Genomic DNA, 22,500 nt, shown 5'->3' on the forward strand with positions numbered 1-22,500 from the left:
CAGTGTGGTTGTTGTGTTCGGCCTGCAGGGGGCAGCAGTGCTCAGCTGTAACAGAAGGACTCCAGCGTTTAGACTGAGCCCTTTTTACAGACTGGCTCAGAGGAAGATATAAATATATAGACGCAGCACAAGTTAGTGGAAACACTGAAGCACCGTCAGCTGATCGCATTATTTCAGGCTTGTGACGTAACTGGCGGACATATGTGGAACCGAGAGGAAGAAACTGTTCATAATGATGTGAACCTCCAGCTGATCAGAAGAGTTCTCTCTCTGAGATCTGTTCTTCCTCAGAGCCTCTTCATCATCATCATCGCACTGTCGTTTATTCTGACTCTCTACAGCAACATGCGGATTCATCCGCCGCTGAAAATACTCCAACAAAAATAAGATCTCTATTTCCTGTTGGTTTGATCAAATCTAACTGGTTAAACTATAGATCTGTGTTTTTAAAGTTTGAGGTCTTCAAGTAGGAACCAATGGGCCACAGACAGGAAGTGAGTAACAGGTTTGTGTTCACATGAAACGTGACGCGTTAAACATGCCGGTCAGCGGTGAGATGCTCCTTCTGACGTTGAGTCACAGCTGGTCGTCTCTGGTCCCTCAGAGCTGCAAGAGACTAAAGTATGTTGATCAGCAGTCCGTCTACTAACTTCACCTTATTTACGCCGAGATGGCGTTATGTTAGCATAGCCTAGCCTAGCATTGATCGATCCAAGCTCCATTCACAAAACATTTCAACGGTTGTTTGCGTTTCGTCTTGCAGACCGTTTACACATCTGCATTGTTTCGTCTTTTCAGTTTATCTTGGGTTCCTACGCTGAGCTACGTGGCTCCGCCCCTTCGCTGTGTTCAGTCTGCAGGTTCTTCAGGAACACGTCGGGCTGTACGAACACTTCTCACTAAACTTCATTGATCATTGTAAAGCTCATCAACTTTCTGTCTTTACTTGAATACTATAAAAAAACTAAACGGTCAAAATCAGCAGATTTTCATCTTTCCATTGGTCCTTGAACACATCATGTGACGAATGCTTCAGTCAAAAAATAAATCAAACCAAGCTTCACATCGTGATATTTCATAAAAACATTTTATTCAGGGGAGAGGAGAGGGGGGGGAGAGGAGTCTGCACTAAAGACATGTTCTCGTTCTCTCTACTTCTAGTCATCATGGTTCTGTTTCTATAGAGGAGCAGGACTTTTATTTTGAAAATCAAGAGCACAGAGAGAAGAAGACCCTAAACATGCTTTGAGTTCAGAAGGTATATGTAAAGATGATGTAGTTGTGTAGCTTCCCGTCTGGTTCGTGTCTCTGACTCGTCGTCTTCGTGTGTTATTTGTTCTCAGGTTGCTCCGTCGTCTCGCCACTCTGCTCTCCCAGCAGGCCACACTCATGGCCTCCAACGAGGCCTTCAAGAGGCAGGCGGAGGGAGCCAGCACCGCCGCCAAGAAGTACATGGAGGACAACGAGCTGCTGCAGGAGGTGGGACACAGTCTCTCACGCACGCACACACACACACAGTCTCTCTGTTGTAATCTGACCTGTTCGTCCGGGGTGAAAAGATCACCAAGTCCTCTGCTGCTAAAAGGAGAATTTGCCTCATCTGCATGTGACACACGCTCAGTCACACACACACACACACACACGCTCAGTCACACACACACACACACGCTCAGTCACACACACACACGCTCAGTCACACACACACACGCTCAGTCACACACACACACGCTCAGTCACACACACACACACACACACACACGCTCAGTCACACACACACACACACACACGCTCAGTCACACACACACACGCTCAGTCACACACACACACACACGCTCAGTCACACACACACACACACGCTCAGTCACACACACACACGCTCAGTCACACACGCTCAGTCACACACACACACGCTCAGTCACACACACACACGCTCAGTCACACACACACACACACACACACACGCTCAGTCACACACACACACACACACACGCTCAGTCACACACACACACGCTCAGTCACACACACACACACACGCTCAGTCACACACACACACACACGCTCAGTCACACACACACACGCTCAGTCACACACGCTCAGTCACACACACACACACGCTCAGTCACACACACACACACACGCTCAGTCACACACACACACACACACGCTCAGTCACACACACACACACACGCTCAGTCACACACACACACACACGCTCAGTCACACACACACACACACACGCTCAGTCACACACACACACACACACGCTCAGTCACACACACACACACACGCTCAGTCACACACACACACGCTCAGTCACACACACACACGCTCAGTCACACACACACGCTCAGTCACACACACGCTCAGTCACACACACACACACACACGCTCAGTCACACACACACACACACGCTCAGTCACACACACACACACACGCTCAGTCACACACACACACACACGCTCAGTCACACACACACACACGCTCAGTCACACACACACACGCTCAGTCACACACACACACACGCTCAGTCACACACACACACGCTCAGTCACACACACACACACACGCTCAGTCACACACACACACGCTCAGTCACACACACACACACACGCTCAGTCACACACACACGCTCAGTCACACACACACGCTCAGTCACACACACACGCTCAGTCACACACACACACACACGCTCAGTCACACACACACACACACGCTCAGTCACACACACACACACACGCTCAGTCACACACACACACACACGCTCAGTCACACACACACACACACGCTCAGTCACACACACACACACACGCTCAGTCACACACACACACGCTCAGTCACACACACACACGCTCAGTCACACACACACACGCTCAGTCACACACACACACGCTCAGTCACACACACACACACGCTCAGTCACACACACACACGCTCAGTCACACACACACACACGCTCAGTCACACACACACACACGCTCAGTCACACACACACACACACGCTCAGTCACACACACACACACACACGCTCAGTCACACTCACACACACGCTCAGTCACACACACACACACACACGCTCAGTCACACACACACACACACACGCTCAGTCACACACACGCTCAGTCACACACACACACACGCTCAGTCACACACACACACGCTCAGTCACACACACACACACACACGCTCAGTCACACACACACACACACACACGCTCAGTCACACACACACACACACACGCTCAGTCACACACACACACACACACACGCTCAGTCACACACACACACACACACACACGCTCAGTCACACACACACACACACACACGCTCAGTCACACACACACACACACACACGCTCAGTCACACACACACGCTCAGTCACACACACACACACACACACGCTCAGTCACACACACACGCTCAGTCACACACACACACACGCTCAGTCACACACACACACACGCTCAGTCACACACACACACACGCTCTCTCTCTCACACACACACACGCTCTCTCTCTCACACACACACACGCTCTCTCTCTCACACACACACACGCTCTCTCTCTCACACACACACACGCTCTCTCTCTCACACACACACACGCTCTCTCACACACACACACACACACATGATGATCAGTGATTATTAACACAAGACGAAGGAAACAGTTTAAAAGTGAAAATAGGCCTAAAGTGTTAATGTGGCTTTAACTATAATAATAATAATAACTTGTGTTAGTTTAACTCTCATGATGTCATGTGGACGACTCACTGCCAGCCAATGAGAGAGCAGCAGGATAAACGGCTGTCGTTTGGTAACACCTGCTCACCAAACACAGACCGACTTCATGACTTCTTCTTCTGCTCCTCTGCACATTTTCTTCTTCATGTGATTAGAGACGTAACGTATTGTTCTTTAGGCTGATTGTTGAGCAGCAGTTGGTGTGAATATAAGATGATTCATTAATCATAAACTCAGTTAAAACAGTTAAACATCTTAACCCTCAATAAACTGACTAAACATTTAGATTTAAACTTCACTAAACGTCTTCAGAGCGTCTGAGCGTTGTCATGACGTCACGTTTACAAGAACACGTTGTGTTACATGAAAATCAGAATTTTATGACTTTTCACCAAACGGTTAAAATAGTGTTTTATTTTGTGTTTACTGATTATTGTTTTTATTTATTTTTGTGCCACATCAGTGGATTCTTTTGAAGTACGATCCTACAAAATATTTCACAAAAGTCTCGGAGAATGAAGGGATTCTGGAAGTAGATGAGATATGTATTTATCTATATACACAGTGTATACATTTATACAGATATACATACAGTATATAAATGAAAGGACCCAGGCACTATGTCAGGATCTACAGCAGAGGTAGCCAACACGGTCCCTGCGGGCACCCTGTCGCCCGCAGGGACCGTGTGAGTCGCCCGCAAGGCATGTTCTAAAAATAGCACTAGTCACCATGGAGCTCCGTCTAAAAATTGTAGTTTCTGTTCTTTTTGAATCAAAAACGCTTGCATTCATGTAGATTTTAAAAGGAAGAGGCCGCCGCACCGCACTAGGTTTTCAGGTTCCGAATGGCGGGCGCTTCCCGTTGGCACCGGACGCACCGCCGCGATCGCACACCGTCGTCAGGTCCGTCAGTCCTCGGGGCAACAACTCGTGGGTGGCGGGGGTAGAGGCGAGGCAACGCAGTACGATCGAAAAGGCCCAGACTAGAGGTTTGAACGCAGGCGACCAAAGACGCTTGCGTGCCTCGGAGGGTTGGATCCCCCCTTCAGCTATAGACGAGACTTTTTACTAGTTTCTTCGTGGAGAAAAAGGTACCAAAAAAAAAGCTGGTGACTACAGACTACAGGCCGTCATGCAGGCTTCATTGCGCAATGCAAAGTTGACCCAGATTTCCCCAAATGTGGTGATTAGTACTAATGTAATAGGATTAATTTAAAAATGTGAGTTGATTTTTATCTTACATAACTGATCATTTGTAGAAACAAATATATATATTTTTTTTTTAAAGAAGTGATCATTTTTACAAAAATATAACTGGTGCGATTTTGAACAAAATACACAATCATTGTTAATTATTGTGAGGAATAATTAACATTGACATGTGATCACACTCTTCACATATATTATTATTATTATTATTAAAAGCTGATCTGTGCAACTTTGTATCAAACAAGTAGCCCTTCGTACTGCTTGGTACCCTTGAAGTAGTTCTCAGTTTAAAAAAGGTTGGTGACCCCTGATCTACAGTATTTAAAACCGACTTTACAAAGTGCTTTGTCACACAAATATAATAACAATAATCATGTTTCAACACTAAAGGCTTTGAAACATTCCTGTGGATTTAAAGGAACACAGCGAGTAAATAAAGACGGAGACTCAGAATGTAAAACGTGTTTTTGTGTTTCGTGTTTGAACAGAAACTTCGTGACGCCGGAGTCGAGCTGCCGGAGGAAAGAAAGAAAAGAGCCGGACCTCAGGAGGAGAACAAGACTCTGAAGGAGGAGGTGAAGACCCTGAAGGAGGAGCTGGACAACTCCAAGAAAGGTAGGGGAGGAGGAGGAGGAGGAGGAGGGGTGCTGCTAACGTTACTAGCTCTCCTCCTGTTGGTTAGCCGTTAGCGGTGCTGCTAACGTTACTAGCTCTCCTCCTGTTGCTTTAAACACTGATTGGTTGTTTACAATGAAACATGATCAGAGACTAGAAACACATGTTCTACTGAATATTGGAGGAGAACCATCGTCGGTTAAATCAATAAAAGTACAAGTACCTCAAAGTAGTACTTATGAGCAGTACTCTGGTAAATGTACTGTGTTCATGTTCTGCAGCTCTGCAGAAGTCGGACAGCGACGTTCGTGCGATGAAGAAACAAGCTGAGAATCTGATGGTGGAGTACGACAGACTGCTGGAGGAACACAGCAAGCTGCTGGTAAAACACACACACACACACACACACACACACACACACACACACACAGTATACGTGTGTGGACATTAGAGAGAATGCAGCTTTAACACATGAAGCTTTGGAGAACTTTAAAGAAGCGGAGGTTGTTGTCTGGTAGCAACAGTGAGGCCCATTTACACAGTTAATAATAATAATATAGGATGTCCTCGAACATGAGTTGCTGTCAGACTTAATTTCCAGATATATCGCCTTATATTTGGTTTAATCGGGTATTTTTAGAGTTCTGTTCAACTGTTGGATGAGCAGCTGGTCCACCTTAAATCTGCCTGACAGGACACACACACACACACACAGTTACATAACACATCCAGAAATACACACACGTGCTCGTACAGTCATGTACGTGATATGAGGACCAGGTTTTATGTTGGATCAGGTACCAGGTTCAAAACAGAACTGGATTCTCAGAGCTCTGAGTCTTCAATTAGAAAAGAAAGAAATTCATTTTTTTAATCCAGCGCTTAAAGGGCCAGTGTTTGGGATCAGCGCCATCTAGTGGTGAGACTGCAGACTGACTCCAAAGCTTCATGTGTTAAAGCTGCATTCTCTCTAGTGTCCACCAGGGGGCGACTCCTCTGGTTGTATAGAAGTCTATGAGAAAATGACTCTACTTCTCTCTTGATTTATTACCTCAGTAAACATTGTAAACATGAGTTTATGGTCTCAATCTCTAGTTTCAAGTCTTCTTCAATACAGCATGATGTTCATTTAGTACATTATGGTCCATTTAGAGTCAAACAGACCATAAAGCAGGGGATGCTTTAGGGCGGGGCTACACAGTGATTGACAGGTCTCTACCAGAGACGTATACGGCGTCTCTACGTCACTCCTCCAGATATGGTCACTTCCTGTTCACTGGTTGAGAAAAAACAAGATGGCGACGGAGAAAATGCTGAACTTGAGGCTTCAAAACATCCACAAACCAACGACTACTTCTGTGAGGATGACGAGAGTTAAAAGCGACCAATCACAGAGCCCCCTGCAGCCTCATCGTGCGTGTTTTTACCGCCCTGTTCTCTGTGTGCAGGCGACTAGCGACAAGAAATCCGACTGAGACGAACGAAGACGGATTCCCAGCTTCTCTCTTCTTCTTCATCTTCATCATCGTCACCAGCGATGTCACGTCTCTTTTTTCTGGATCAGCTGACGTTGTGGATTTGGTTGTTCTACGTGGTTAAATGATAAAATGTCTTCTGACTGTCGGAGCTTCAAGAGAAGATCGTCGGTTGTTTGTGAAACTGTTTTTTTTTTTCTTTTCTGTGAAACATGAAATCTGATCGTTTTATTCCAAAGATCTGAGGTCCAACGTTTATAAGACTCAAACTAGAGTTTAAATATTCCACATCAAGGGTTCTGTTTCCTGAACTGACGACGGTTTGATGAATGTTTACTTTGTACGAGTTCAGCTGTTCATCAGGTAACTTAACGTCTAAATAAAAGGTTATGAACTCGGCAGACTTTCAGATTCTTTAGTTCTTCTTCATCCCAACAAACACAGTTCATCTTTTAGTACTTAAGGTTTCATCACTTTGTTGTTTGAAGAGTCGGTTGTTTGTTTGAAGTCTTTAAAGAGAAACTTGACTTCCTGTTCATTTCTTCATCATGACGTCACAAACGCAAACGATTCATTTAAATCACTTTATTTCATGTTCTTGATTGTTTCTGACACTGAACGTTCATTTATTATTCTGTTTTTTTGTTTCTCAGATGTTCAGACAAATGTTTTATGATGAAATATAAACTTTTAGGTAAAATGTTAAACAGACCAAACTCATGATATTAATGTATTTAAACACGCGACGGAAACTTCTGTGGTTTTTATTTTCTCGTGTTTTGAAGACAGTTAACTTGTGTTAAACTCTATAGAGGGCGCTGCTCAGGTGCATCATGGGATCATGTGTTCAGGTGCATCATGGGATGTCTGAGGTGAACTGTATCTGGACTATGAAGTGATGAAATAAACCTCTACAGGTATCTTATTTCTGTCTGTTACATCTACCGAAAAAAAACACTAGAAGAAGAAGGTGTCCACAGGTACGGAAGTTAAAGAGTGCCGTCCTCCAGTGATCGTTTATATATAATATATTTATATATATCAGTGGCGGGCGGTGCATGTTATACCTGGGCCTTCACTGCTGTCCTGCAGCTGAAACACAGCTACGGTTATTTGTTTCATGTAAAAATGAAGCCAACACCCATAAATACACTAACTGCAGAGAAGATGCCGAGAGTGCGTCTCCTCTCTCTGACTGCTGCATGAGGCTGCTGTGAGAGTAGCCGCCTGTGAGTGCTTTGGGGCGGCGGAGGGGCAGCACCCGCTGCTCGTTCACCACAGTAACTGTAGAACGTACGTCCTTTAATGCCACAAAAGTCTCCAACAACACCAGAACAAGTCTCTAGATTTGTCACCAGTAGCTTTTGACAGAAAAAGTCTCCATGAGGGTTCAGAAAGTCACCAGATTTAGCGAGAAAGTCGCCAAGTTGGCAACACTGGCACCGGCTAAATATGTCCCCAGAGCAACATAGGACGTAACAATAGTTCCTATCACATATAAAACCAAACAAAAATCTATCTTCATAAAAACGAGTTGTACAAATAATAATATATAAACAAGCATATTAAAGCTGCTGCAGATGTAAAAACAAACGCATTTAACTTACCAGAGCTGCTGTTCACTATTTAAAGACAAAGTCCTCCTTTCTTTAACAAAGAGTTTAATCTCACGGTTGTTCAGTACATCCGTGTGTTTTAGTTCCAGTAAGAAGTCCTTCTCCATTCATGTAGTGAAGACAGTCGAGCCTCCCCAGTTGTATTTCTTGAAGATGTTTTAATGCGTTTGAGGCTGAAAATGTCCGCTCCACAGAGGCAGCAGATATTGGCATTGTCACCGCCCAACATGTCACGCTAGCCCACTGACCAATCACGTACTTGTAGGCCAGCTAGCAGCTCTGACACGCATTTAACCACAGGCCTGTTGTGACTCATATCTCCTTAAAGAAGTATTGATCAGTCTGTTGACTGTTATGGGATGGATGTTCATCTTCACTGTTTACGGATTCGTTCTCCGTTTTTCAATTAAAGGTTTTTATCACTCGTACCTTTCCTGCAGTATTTATACTCTGTGGTACTAGTAGTTTTCCTGCAGTATTTATACTCTGTTGTACTAGTACTTTTCCTGCAGTATTTATACTCTGTTGTACTAGTACTTTTCCTGCAGTATTTGTACTCTGTTGTACTAGTACTTTTCCTGCAGTATTTATACTCTGTTGTACTAGTACTTTTCCTGCAGTATTTATACTCTGTTGTACTAGTACTTTTCCTGCAGTATTTATACTCTGTTGTACGAGTACCTTTCCTGCAGTATTTATACTCTGTTGTACGAGTACTTTTCCTGCAGTATTTATACTCTGTTGTACGAGTACTTTTCCTGCAGTATTTATACTCTGTTGTACGAGTACCTTTCCTGCAGTATTTATACTCTGTTGTACGAGTACCTTTCCTGCAGTAGCTCTGAATGCTCCTCGTCTGGAGTCTAAACTTAGCATCTCGGTCTCGTCTTCTTGGAGCAGCTGTTGGTCTGAACACTAGAAACCGGTTTGAACCGCTCCGTCTCCGCGGATCATCTTTCACTGCCGACCCTCAACGACGTCTCCGTATTTCTGTCTTCCTAGAAGTTCAGTCCTGTTTAAAAGGTGTTCAGAGGAATCTCTGCTCAAAGGTTTCCGGTTTGATTCCAGTTGACTCTTTATCGTCACGGCGACGCAGCAGTTTAGTCACATGATGACGTCATGATTATTGCCTCTACTGTTAAACTACCCGCCCCCCGTCTCTGTGGACCACATGTTGAGACAAATGATTTTTCACTTCCTTCTACTAGACGAAATAAAACAAACAATAAATCCAGAATACTCTCAAACCTTTACCATGACAACGACAAATGTGCGACTCTGTTGTCAGTTCAGTTACGCCTCGAGTTCGGCCATCTTATGCTTTTTATGCAACCAGTGAACAGGGAGTGACCTCGTCACCTAACCCTTCGTCTACTTCCCGTCTTCGTCTACTTCCCGTCCTCGTCTACTCCCCATCCTCGTCTACTTCCCGTCATTGTCTACTTCCCGTCTTCGTCTACTTATTGTCTTTGTTTACGTTTAAGGCCTCTTATTAAATATAGATACTTGAAATGTTTTTCTTCAAAATTAAAAAACAAATTTATAAAGGACAGATTTTTTTTAGGCCACAACCTTTAAAACCAAACCTTCACTCTGACGTCAAAATTCGAGAAAGAAAATCCATAACAATAAATAAATATAATAATAAATAAATATAATTATTATAAATAAATATAATAATAATAATAAAGAAATGTAATAATAAAGAAATATAATAATAATAGTAAAGAAATACAGTAATAATAATAATCTGAATCTTTTCTGTTGACTCAAACTTTCATAACAAAAGAACAAAATAAACAAACCCAGTAACCACGGAGACGGATCAGCTGTTTGTCATGACATTAGTTTTATTGCTGTTGACGAGCACAGTGATCACAAAGGTCAATGAAACACAGGTGACATCATCAGGGCTCAGAGTTAACTCTGACATCATCGACTAAGTCGGCGAGTCTTTTCTTTTGGCTGGTGACTCGTTAACGTGGAGCCCCGAGTGTCGTTAGTACACTAATCAATAAATCTACTAATCAGCTTTAATCAATCTAATCTACAGCTCTGGATGGAAGACCGGAGGTTTACAGGAAGAGACACAAATCACAACGACGTCACCGAGTTTGGGCCGGAAACACAAACAGGAAGTCAGACGCCAGGAAATAAAATTATGAATAAATAAAAACCGAATTTCTTTGAGAAATTAAGATTCTTACATTGTGGAACAACTACAGAGCCCATGATGCTTTGCAGGAGATAAATGGTGAGTATAATATCAGTGAGTGACAGTTTTTATTTTACCATTTTCTTCTTCCATAACTTCTGTATTTTGGTTCACTTCTGATGTGTTTTCGTTAAACGAGACCTTCAGGGACTCGTTTGCTGACGTGGAGTTTCCAGCTCAAACACGATGATCCGACCTCAGCTTCCACAAAAACAACTTTGAGGTCAGAAACTCATTTAATATCACGATTCAGTTTTTCAGGAGCACCAGCGATATTATCATAAAAAAAAAACTTTTAATAAACTTCTTGTGATCAAAAGAAAACAAAATCTTCCGTATTTGATTCGTTTTTATTTTTATTTTTGGAGGTTAAAAAACACTTTGGCAATGTTTTTGGCTATAAAATCATTGAAACTATTTTTCAAAAAGTTTCTAAAAACAATAATCTTCTTCAGTAAAATGAAGCTAAAATATAAACGTTGAATATCTTTAAGAAGCTGAGTGAAGTTTGTTGGACAGAATCGATGAATCGGACGGATTCTTTATTCGTTTTGTTTTAGATTTAAGGATCCAGAATAAAATGTTTGACGTCACCAAAGTACACTTTGTATTCTCTGTATTTGTTTTTATATTTATTTTCTGTGAATCATGTCTGAGGAGAGAAACAATAAATCACTTTATTATGTTGAATATGTTCATATTTATATTTAAATTCATTTTTATATTTTTTCACAATAAAAGTATTGTTAATTTGTCACATTTTAAGTCACATTATAAAGATATTATCTTTTACTTTCTTCTTCACCAAAAATAAAACATTGGATAATAATTTGTGCAAAAAGTATTTAGTAACTTTATTTAATTCGTCGATAACAAATCTAATGCCTTGTTTAATTTTAACTTTAATCGCAGTTCAGTTGTTAATATCGTAGTTATTGGCAGATTATTGGAGAATTAAACAGGAAATATATATATATGTCTATAGATATATATCTATAGATATATATAGATGTAAAGTCAAGAGGAAAATATTGAGCATCTCAAACAACAAATTAGATTTTCTTTTTAAGGAAAGAACGTTTTCTCTGTTAAAATCCAAATTGAACAAAAGTCTTAAATAAATGAAGTATGTACATTGGTGGATGTATTAATTATCTAATATTTAGTTAGTGTTGAAAAAACCCAAATCAGTCTCCAGTGAGAAGAAGAAACACCTTCATCATCATCAGGAAACAGTGCACCCTTTTGTTAATTATATGTGACTTCCTGTCAGTTCCCATTTAAAATCAAAGATTCTGTCACAACAAAGATATTTTTTGGCAGAAGAGCACGAAGACAAAATGACATGAAACATCAGATTTTGGTACATTTTCATTTTCTCAACTGTTTTTTTATTTATTTATAATTTTTTCTCTTAAACGCAGATTTTTTTTTATTTTCCGTTTCTGACCCACCAGGCTCCAGAGATGACACCTTTCAAAATAAAAGACTCCTAAATGTCAGTAAAGCTTCTAAACATTTCTGCCTGAGGTTAGTTTGATAAGTGAAATATTAATTATCAGTGGCACGTTTGATCAATAATCACATTAGTTTTAATCGTCACTAATCATTTAAATCACTTCAAATCATCACAATAGTTTCGTCATTGATTAGTTTGATGTTTAAACGCTTAATTAACTGTCACATCTTTATGTTCAATTTTTATAATAATTCAGATTCAAACTGATGTTTTCACTCGATTTATATAATTTTATACAAATTTTCATGTTCAGACTTAATTGATATTAACTGACTGGAGTCTGAAGCTCCCACTGACTGCTGGGATATGTAGTTATTTTCTACTGCGTGTTGATCTTTGTAGTTTTACAGAGCAGGTGGACCAACTCACCTTATTGAGGTAGCTGTGCTACTGCAGACTGTCCATCTGGATTATTATTATTATTATTATTCAGCTTGTTTTACAACAAACAAACAACCTCTTTATTATTTTTAAATTCTTCACTTTTAAACATGAATTTAAGTTATTTCACCAGCTGACATGATGTGGAATATGTGAAGTGTAAATATATGTAATGTGCAGATAAAATAGTTATTTCCTGCTTTGAAATAATAAAAATACAAATAATGTGTGTGTATGGGAGGGGGGGGGGGGGGGGTCACTGATATTCAGTAAAACACAGAGAAAAAAAATCATCTAAAACTAAAACTCTTCAAACTCTTGAGCACTTTGAAAATTAGAAATCAAAAAAAGTAAAGAAAAATTAAAAAATTCCCTTTCGTGGTGTGTTCAGGGACACACAAAGCCTCAGCACACCCACCACAATAAAAGCCCGCTCCCCGCTGCTTGTTCATATTAGCCAGTCAGACACCATTTAAAGGCCTCACAGCACCAACACATATATATGAAATATAATATTTAGAGACGTACTTTTAAAACAAGTCTCACAGATTTGTTTGTTTGGTTTTTAAAATGTTCATCTTTGTCACATGTTCAGATGAATAAACTCTCGTCAGTGTTGGAAAACCTTTAAAGCTGCAACAAGAAACAGGCGAGGAGGGAAATGTTAACACTTCCCAGAATCCTCTCCTGCTGGTCGCCGCCGCCGCTGAAACATTTGCATAACAAAGTTTTATTTTGAAAGGTTGAAGTGAGGTAGCCTGAAGCTGGAGTCGGTCGCGGCCGGCGTCTCTTCGATGCTCGTGTTCGAACCAACTAAAACGTGAACAAACAGCCGGAAATCCTCATCATCACAATCACATACTGCATCAAATATAGATAATCAATATATATATATCTGTCATACTCAACAAAATAAAAGCCTCCACAAAATAAATCTCTGATTCATTTTACAATATGTAAAACAAAACTCGAGCTTTTTAAAAAGCGACATTATCGTACAACAATGTGCAAATCTATGTTTTTCTCCTTTTTTTTCTTCTCCCCATGACAGGTGGATGGTTGCTAGGAGACAGAGTTGTAGACACGCCCCCGCAAATGCTGATTGGTTGGATGTAAACCAGAACCGTCTGGCTCGAGAGTTAAGACAACGACGTAAGGCAACGCTCGGCTGAGTCCTCCGGCTCTCATCTCTCCACCCGCTGACTGCAGGTCAATTATACATATATATATATATATATATAAAAATAACAGTCATTATAGATATAATTATATTTATAAGTAGATTATTATTATTGTAATTTTGTATTAACAGTGACCAGAACCACGACCCATACTGGATAATATCTGTATTGTTGTTGTTGTTGTTTTATTAAGACTTAAACATTTCTGATCAAGATCCCATTTTATTTAATTAATTCATTCTATTTAAAGAATCTCAACAGAATCTGTATTTTTCTCGGACAGAATTGAATTATTATTATTTTTTCTCGGGCTAATTAAAGATGTATCAACTACATTGATCATTTCTGAATGACTTCAGGTGTAAAACAAACAGATTTCAGGTCCGACAGTCAGTTAAAGATGAAATCTGGTCCTGAAGAAAACATTTCTTTGAAACCTGTAATTAAACTTTTATTATTTTACTGTTTCTGAGTAGAACTATCTTCTGTTGAGGAGGAGAGCGTTCGGTGGGAGGACCTCAGGGTTGAAGATGAACGGATGAGACGAGGCAGAGAAGAAGAAGAAGAGACAGCTTGAGGAGCTGGTCTGGGATCAGTACTGCTCCGTTTGGCACTTCAGTCAACCCGTGAACACCAAGAGGTTAAAGGTCCGACCCAGCGGGGGTTCACAGACTGAGATAATTGATTATAATAAAGCAGCAGCTGTTTTAGTGAATAATAATGTCTGCTTCTATTGATCCAGTCTTTGCTACAAGGAATGATTATTAAAGATGATCTAATCATCGATCAATATAATTGGTCAAATGTCACAAATTCTTTCTGTAAGTTCCAATTAATCGATTATCAAAAATGTTACTTATATGTTGGTTAGTTTTCTTAAAAGCTTCGGTTTTAGTAAGTAAGTTTTGAGTTGAGATTGTTTTATTATTTTTAGTTTTTTTTTAAAGTGGATTTTCAAAGACGAAGCCCAAGAGTTTTGGTCGAAAGCTCCAGGAACAATAAGTAAAGTATATATAAAAATATATTTAAGATGAACGATGACCGAATTCTCACTGAAAGTTTTTCCTCCTGATCTCAGATCTGAAGTGAGTCCCGACTGTTCTGGGATCAGGATTTAGCTTCAGACGGTCTTGTGATGGGTTCAGGACTCCCTGAGATCAGTTCGCTGAGTTCAGGGATCGTGGTTTGCTCCGTAACAGGAACTCTCCTGCCCAACGTTTAGTCAGTGAACAAGATGAAGAAGCTACTCGGACAGATGGGACTTGATGTTATTGATACCGATGCCGTTATGGATTCTGCTCATTTGCCGGATTCTTTATCGATTCCCTTATTGATTTTCAATTGTTTATGTGGATAAAAAAAGGTTTTGAGCCGGAGCCACCAGGTCGATCTAGAGCCGGTCACTGTACACCTGACGAGGGCCAGTTAGCGCTGACGAGGAGATCTTCAATCCACCGAGAGGTGTTCAGATGTTCTGGGTTCATTAAGAAACGTCTCTGTGGTTAACGGGGGAACACGGCTCCTCCTGGTTTTGTTCGGTTTGTTCGGCAGCATCGACGCAGTTTCACATCATGATGACGAGTTTTTGCAACATGTAAAAAAACATGCCAGCCTCGATTAAAGAACGAATCGATTGAATTTGAACCAGTTCTTGATTTCCATCCCGTCTGACACGGAGACTTTTTCTTTCTTGACAACTAAACTCAACTTTTACCGTCTTTTCTTACCGCCGGACGTTTGACCGCAGAACTGAAGAGTTTTTAAGTTTCCTGTTACGACACAAACGACCTCCGGTTTTCTGGGGTCAGACGTCTACAACTGTGTCTGAACATCCATCACACACACTCTCAAAGACACACACAGACACACACACAAGGGTTTGACTGGAGCACCGAGTCACTGTGTTGTTGTTTAACGTGTGTGTGTGTGTGTGTGTGTGTGTGTGTGTGTGTGTGTGGTTCACAAAGACTAGATTGCATTGATTCTCTTCATGGAGGAAGCCCCAACATTCAGCACTGTTTTTTTTAGATTTTTTTAACTCGACCTTCTTCTTCAGCTCCTCCGGCGTTCGACGTTTTGTGAAAAAAGTTATCATTTGATCCTTAAAATATTCAAAGAGAATAATATTTACATTTTTTTTCCCGTCTTGAGAAGCAGAGGAGTGGAAGCCCTTTACAGGTAAAGAACCCAGAGATCTGCTGGTTAGAATCTGGAGAATTGTGGATATAAAACCTCCTGGAGGAGCTGCGTCATTCTTCTTCTTCTTCTTCTTCTTCAGGTCTGAAAACACGGCGGTGGCCTGGTGAGGACGGGGGAGGCAGCCAATCAACGGCTCCCTCTGAAGGTCCTAAGCCCCGCCTACATGACGCTCTCAAAGATGATGACCTTGTTGTCGTCGGCGCCGGCGGACAGCGAGCTCAGGGACTTGATGTCGGGGGCCATGTACTCCAGGTGATGGGCCCCCCACACCGGAGTGGTCAGGTGAGCCCAGCGCTGCAACACACAGACAGGAGGACAGATGGGTGAGACGGGATGTTAAAGAGACACTAACCCACCAATCAGTGCAGAGGATCCAGAGGAGGAACAAGTACTCAGATCTTTTACTTAAAGGGACGGTGTATTTGTATGAGGTTCTTCTTCATAGTCAGTGTATTACTACAGAATGTGGAGCAAATCAGTGTTCTGCTGAGGATCAATAAATAATTAATATCAATTATATTTTGAATATTTTGAACAGTTTGGTTTTAGTACTTTTACTACAATAAAGGATCTGAGTACTTCTTTCGTGTTTTTTCAGTCACTGTTTGTCTCAATGTCTGGCTCTGTGTTTGTCTCTTTCTCTCTGTGTCTGTCTGTTTGTGTGTCTCTTTGTCTCTGTGTCTGTCTCTCTGTGTGTCTCTGAGCTCTGTCTCTTTGTTTGTCTCTTTGTATCTGTGTCTGTCTGTTTGTGTGTCTCTTTGTCTCTGTGTCTGTCTCTTTGTCTCTGTCTCTTTGTCTCTGTGTCTGTCTCTTTGTTTGTCTCTTTGTCTATGTGTCTGTCTCTTTGTGTGTGTCTCTGTCTCTTTGTGTGTGTCTTTGTCTCTGCGTTTGTCTCTGTGTCTCTCTCTTTTTTGTCTCTTTGTCTCTGTGTTTGTCTCTTTGGCTCTGTGTCTGTCTCTTTGTCTGTCTATTTGTTTGTCTCTTTGTTTGTCTCTTTGTCTATGTGTCTGTCTCTTTGTGTGTCTATTTGTCTCTGTTTGTCTCTTTATCTCTGTGTTTGTCTGTGTCTGTCTCTGCGTTTGTCTCTGTGTCTGTCCACACTGACCTCTTTGAATGTCCCCTTGGCCCTGACGAGTTTGTAGAGGAGGCTGACGGGGATGCAGAGCATGGAGGACAGAGCCATGCACCACCCGATCACCTCCCCCCACCACGGGTACACGTACACGTTGTTGTAGGTCAGCGGCTTGTAGTTCACCAGGTGGAACAGGAAGATGCCCTGCAGAGGAGATATGTTATGTAACGTATGATCATGTACTTGTACTTATGATTCTCAGTGTGTGTGCAGTCTTACCATGCAGACACACGGGGTGATGAAGGACCAGCACCACTTCATCCAGGGGAACGGCCGGTAGCCAATCATACGAGCCACATCGTCCATGAAGCGGTCAGCACCTGAAACCAAGTACCGAGTCCTCCATCAACAACGCACTGCAGTCATATTAATATCATGGCTGACTGGTGCATACTGTTTATCTAAAACATGAACACTTTGACTTTATTATATATTATATATAGTAACTATATATTATAATACGACTCTTTTCATGATGAAACACTCGTTTCAACGCCCCGTCCATCGAATGCAGTGGACGCTAACAGAGGACAGACTCCATCACATCTTTGATACATTTATTGGGTTCATGAATTTGTTTCTGTTGTTCAATATTCAATTATATAATCATGTTGTTGTTTGTATTTTGTTTGTTGTGAAATCATAATCGTTAACAAAAACATGGAATATTAAATAAAATGACTAAAGTGACTGGACATGTACCGGGTTGTGTTTTTATATACTTAATGTCACCGAGTATGGTATGACATAAAAATGTAAAAATAAATCTTGTATGTAGAAAAAATATATAAAAGTATAGTTGGTAATAAAATATCATTGTATGTCACAAAGATGTGAAAATAAGTAACAGTTTACATGTCCTACAAATATCTGAGTCTGAGTATAGTTTCGTGTAATAGTTAAACGTTAAGAATAGAATGTCCTTTTATTTACATTGTAAAGTACGACATGAGAATGTGAAAGTCTTTAATGTAAGAACATAAATCATGGTATAGTATCTCATTAGAAAGGTTAATATGACTCACAGTATGTCATCAAACTCATGAACATGTAATAAGTCACAATAGAAATCATGCAGACTGAACTGTGACCTTCTTCACCGTAACATCATACAACATAACTATTCACACGCCTATTCTCAGATCAGACCCTCTGCTGCAGTCCATGAAACACGACCCTGTGTGTGTGTGTGTGTGTGCGTGTGTGTGTGTGTGTGTGTGCGTGTGTGTGTGTGCGTATGTGTGTGTGTGTGTGTGCGTGTGTGTGTGTGTGTGTGCGTGTGTGTGTGTGCGTATGTGTGTTGCATACCGTAGACCCAGGCAACTACTATGCATTCCCAGAATGCTTGCCACAACAGAGTCATTCCACTGGCCGAATAGTAGTCAAACAGCTGGAAGACGTACATCCCCGCCTGCAGAGAGAGAGCTCAGTGTTTCACAGATCAACACGGTCACTTCAACACAAAGTTAAACTGGTGTTAGTGTGACGAGCTTCAGGTTCTCTCCACTCAGACATTTAGCTTCACTGTGTGACTGACCTGCGTCACCATGGAGAGGTCGATGATGAAGCACAGGAAGCAGCAAACCGCCACAGAGATCTCCCTCTTGTAGCGGTAGTGGGGCTTCACCGGGAGCAGGTCCAGGATTCCAGTAACGAACCCCTCCACCCCGACGAACTGCACACGCACAGAGACCAACACTCACAGCTCATTTCATTTGAATACAATATAATAAAATAAGGTTAAAAGCTATATTCATATAGCAATAGTGCACATCTGCTTCACAAATATAATAAATAAATAGCGATGCCAGTCAACATGAAGTTACACGATCATCACTTTATGAAGCTCTAATATCTGCGCTTCACTGAATGCACCGTCGGGGCTGAGTCACTTGATGATGATGTCACTTTGAGACGTATTATTATTGTATTAATAAGAAGTAGTATTGATCACCTGACTGTCGAGTCCCAGCAGCAGCAGCATGAAGAAGAAGAGCGCCGCCCAGAGAGGAGCCGCCGGCATCAGACTGACGGCCTTCGGGTACGCGATGAAGGCCAGACCAGGACCTGCAGCACACCATGGGTTAATGTTGGTCTCACTGCTGAGTAAAGAACTTCTCCGTCTTTAAACCAGATCGTGTTCACATTTCATTTGGTTTTCTGCCCCTCACATCTTATTTCTCAATTAAATTTTTTTTACAATATTTTTGTCAGTTTTGAAAGTTTAAATAAATTTTGATTAAAGTAAAAATAACAGTCGAATGAATGAATTCATCAAACGGTGATTTCCTTTTCTAATTGTTTCATTTGTTGGATTGTTTTGCTCCCTGAGGAATAGAAACGTTTCCAGTTTTATGTTTTCTTGTCATATCGTGAGCCGTCAGATCTCCGATGAACCCGGCCCTTTAAGGCTTTAAAGAGGAGTTTATTTATCATGTTGATTGACAGGTGGGGCGTCCAATCAGCAGAGAGCAGCTCCTCCTCCTCGTTTACTGAGGATCAAACTGATTAAAGTCTATGCACAGACGCGATGAGACTGGAGTGACGCGAATTTGCGATGGCGCGGCACGATTCACGTCAATCGCCAAAACGCCCCAAACGCGTGAGTTGAAATTTTTCAACTTTGGCGTGATGCTGCGGCGTGATAGCCTATCAGCGTTGAGATGTTTCTCCTGTCATCACTGACTTCTTGGCGTTGCTGAATCAGGAAATAAATACTGTAGCCGTCTGTGTTCACCCAGAGCTCTACGATACCTCATATCAATAGAGACCAAACTATGTGTATAAATGTGTGTGTGTAAACCATACGGTACAAACAATTAATAGACGCTGCCGTATTTACGCCTGTGTGACGTTATGTTGAGTGTTGACGGAGCTGCTACAATGTTAGCTTAGCATAGTACCGATCGATCCAGACTCTATTGAGAAAACAAGTATTTTAAACGTTATTTTCTTATCGTCTTGAGGACAGAACTAACTAAACATGAATTCAGACTTTTTACTAATCGGCATTATTACATAGTTATTTTGGGGTCTCTTTTTGTCGGTTTATTGCAGTTAAATTACAACAGAATCGATGAGATCCATGGAGCTCCTCTGGACTGTTATGAACCAGACATGACGGCGTTTCGTTTCCTGATATCTGGACTTCCACAACACGTACTAAGCAGAAATAGAGGTTATTTTTTCCATGGTTAATGGCGGACAGTTGAACGGCTTCCAGGGCGATAAGCCACGCCCCCTCTCCGGCACGTCCAGCGCGATAAGCCACGCCCCCTCTCCGGCGCGTCCAGCGCGATTCACGCGAATGAACACAAATGGTCCCCGGCGAGTCCGGCGGCGCGAATGACGCAAAGTCATTCGCGAAGAACACGGCATAACAAGTAACAGTATACTTCAGTAAAAGTATTACAGTAAGTATTACAGTATCTAAAGTAAAAGCCCTTTTTTTAAGAAGTTACTTTAGATCAAAAACACAAATCCTTCAGCAGAAAAGTTCATCTTTTAATCTATAATAATAAGTAATGAGATGTTTATGTGTAAAATCAAAGCAGTAAAAGAAGTACAATAATATTAAATGTAGTGGAGTAGAAGTATAAAGTTCAGGCTGATGATTCTGCTTTAAATAAAGAAAAATAAATGATTTTATTTACAGTTATTATTCTCTCATCTTACAGAAAGAATAATAACTAATAACTAATTTTGTTTGTCTCTTACCAGTTTCCCTGATATTCTGTACATATTTGTATCTTGAGATGATAAATAATATTAATATCTTGTCTGATGAATGGACAAAATCTCTGTCAATAAAGCCTTAAAAAACAGACGTTTGAACCAGAATGGATCTGCTGCTGGAGAACAAAGAACCATAACATGTTTATTCTTTACAGAGCAGAACTCGTGATGTTTCACTTTGTTACCTGTCTCGGCGACCTGCGAGATGTCGACTCCTTGTTCAGCAGCCATGAAGCCCAGAATAGAAAACACCACGAAACCAGCAAAGAAACTGGTCCCACTGTTGATGAGAGCCAAGACGAAGGCGTCTCTAAAGGGACAGAGAGACAATAACATCAATAGACTGATATGAAGCTAACGTAGCTTAGCAACTCGTTACACACCAAGCAGGAAATATATGAACTTACTATGTTTCAGTGTCATTTCTTTATTTCTTCTTCCAGTGGTTTCTTTAAAGACAGAGACGTTTTTCCACTGGTATAAACAATATAATAATATAATAACATAACCACAAACATCCTTTAACCCAGTTTTCTAAAATAAAAAAAACACAAGTATAATTACAATACTTGTTTTGCAATCTTTGTGGGGTCTCAGCTTTAAACCATCGTAGTGAGGACCATCTGAATTATGAGGACATTTTAGTTCTATCGAGGTACATATTGTACTTTATACTGTACTACATCTCAGAGGTACATATAGTACTTTATACTGTACTACACCTCAGAGGTACATATTGTACTTTATACTGTACTACATCTCAGAGGTACATATTGTACTTTATACTGTACTACATCTCAGAGGTACATATAGTACTTTATACTGTACTACACCTCAGAGGTACATATTGTACTTTATACTGTACTACATCTCAGAGGTACATATTGCACTTTATACTGTACTACATCTCAGAGGTACATATTGTACTTTATACTGTACTACATCTCAGAGGTACATATAGTACTTTATACTGTACTACACCTCAGAGGTACATATTGTACTTTATACTGTACTACATCTCAGAGGTACATATTGCACTTTATACTGTACTACATCTCAGAGGTACATATTGTACTTTATACTGTACTACATCTCAGAGGTACATATAGTACTTTATACTGTACTACACCTCAGAGGTAGATATTGTACTTTATACTGTACTACATCTCAGAGGTAGATATTGTACTTTATACTGTACTACACCTCAGAGGTACATATTGTACTTTATACTGTACTACATCTCAGAGGTACATATTATACTTTATATTGTACTACACCTCAGAGGTAGATATTGTACTTTATACTGTACTACATCTCAGAGGTACATATTGTATTTTATATTGTACTACACCTCAGAGGTACATATTGTACTTTATACTGTACTACACCTCAGAAGTACATATTGTACTTTATACTGTACTACATCTCAGAGGTACTTATTGTACTTTATACTGTACTACACCTCAGAAGTACATATTGTA

The 22,500-nt window shown here is 40.9% G+C and overlaps 2 protein-coding genes and 1 long non-coding RNA gene across 6 annotated transcripts in view; 2 read left to right on the forward strand and 1 right to left on the reverse strand.

Annotated features, from left to right (window-relative positions):
- The window catches only part of bcap31 (B cell receptor associated protein 31), a 17,104-nt gene extending 9,138 nt beyond the window's left edge, over positions 1-7,966 (forward strand). For 2 of the 4 annotated variants that reach the window (XR_012947477.1, XR_012947478.1), the window contains exons 5-9: positions 1,344-1,479; positions 5,440-5,566; positions 5,848-5,948; positions 6,719-6,924; positions 7,015-7,966. Coding sequence is in view for 2 of the 4 variants with exons in the window: in XM_076076364.1 (XP_075932479.1) it covers positions 1,344-1,479; positions 5,440-5,566; positions 5,848-5,948; positions 6,823-6,924; positions 7,015-7,041 (493 nt within the window). In the remaining 2 variants the exon portion in view is untranslated. The remainder of the gene's footprint in view (positions 1-1,343; positions 1,480-5,439; positions 5,567-5,847; positions 5,949-6,718; positions 6,925-7,014) is intronic. The other 2 variants (XM_076076364.1, XM_076076365.1) reach the window with 2 other exon arrangements.
- A 1,369-nt stretch (positions 7,967-9,335) lies between these two features.
- LOC142932497 (uncharacterized) lies at positions 9,336-17,937 on the forward strand. The gene is made up of 4 exons (XR_012947480.1): positions 9,336-11,095; positions 13,824-13,981; positions 14,430-16,131; positions 16,232-17,937. It is a non-coding gene; the product is annotated as an uncharacterized LOC142932497 (long non-coding RNA).
- slc6a8 (solute carrier family 6 member 8) overlaps positions 16,309-22,500 on the reverse strand; it is a 45,827-nt gene continuing 39,635 nt past the window's right edge. The window contains exons 7-13 of the mRNA XM_076076371.1: positions 21,205-21,329; positions 19,239-19,351; positions 18,822-18,959; positions 18,593-18,695; positions 17,504-17,604; positions 17,258-17,428; positions 16,309-16,446 (exon numbers count right to left, since the gene is read on the reverse strand). Of these exons, the coding sequence (XP_075932486.1) occupies positions 16,312-16,446; positions 17,258-17,428; positions 17,504-17,604; positions 18,593-18,695; positions 18,822-18,959; positions 19,239-19,351; positions 21,205-21,329 (886 nt within the window). The 3' untranslated portion in view covers positions 16,309-16,311. The remainder of the gene's footprint in view (positions 16,447-17,257; positions 17,429-17,503; positions 17,605-18,592; positions 18,696-18,821; positions 18,960-19,238; positions 19,352-21,204; positions 21,330-22,500) is intronic.

This window comes from Anarhichas minor, unplaced genomic scaffold, assembly GCF_050575085.1.
Source record: "Anarhichas minor isolate MPS153535 unplaced genomic scaffold, ASM5057508v1 ptg000056l, whole genome shotgun sequence".
NCBI classification, from domain to species: Eukaryota; Metazoa; Chordata; class Actinopteri; order Perciformes; family Anarhichadidae; genus Anarhichas; species Anarhichas minor.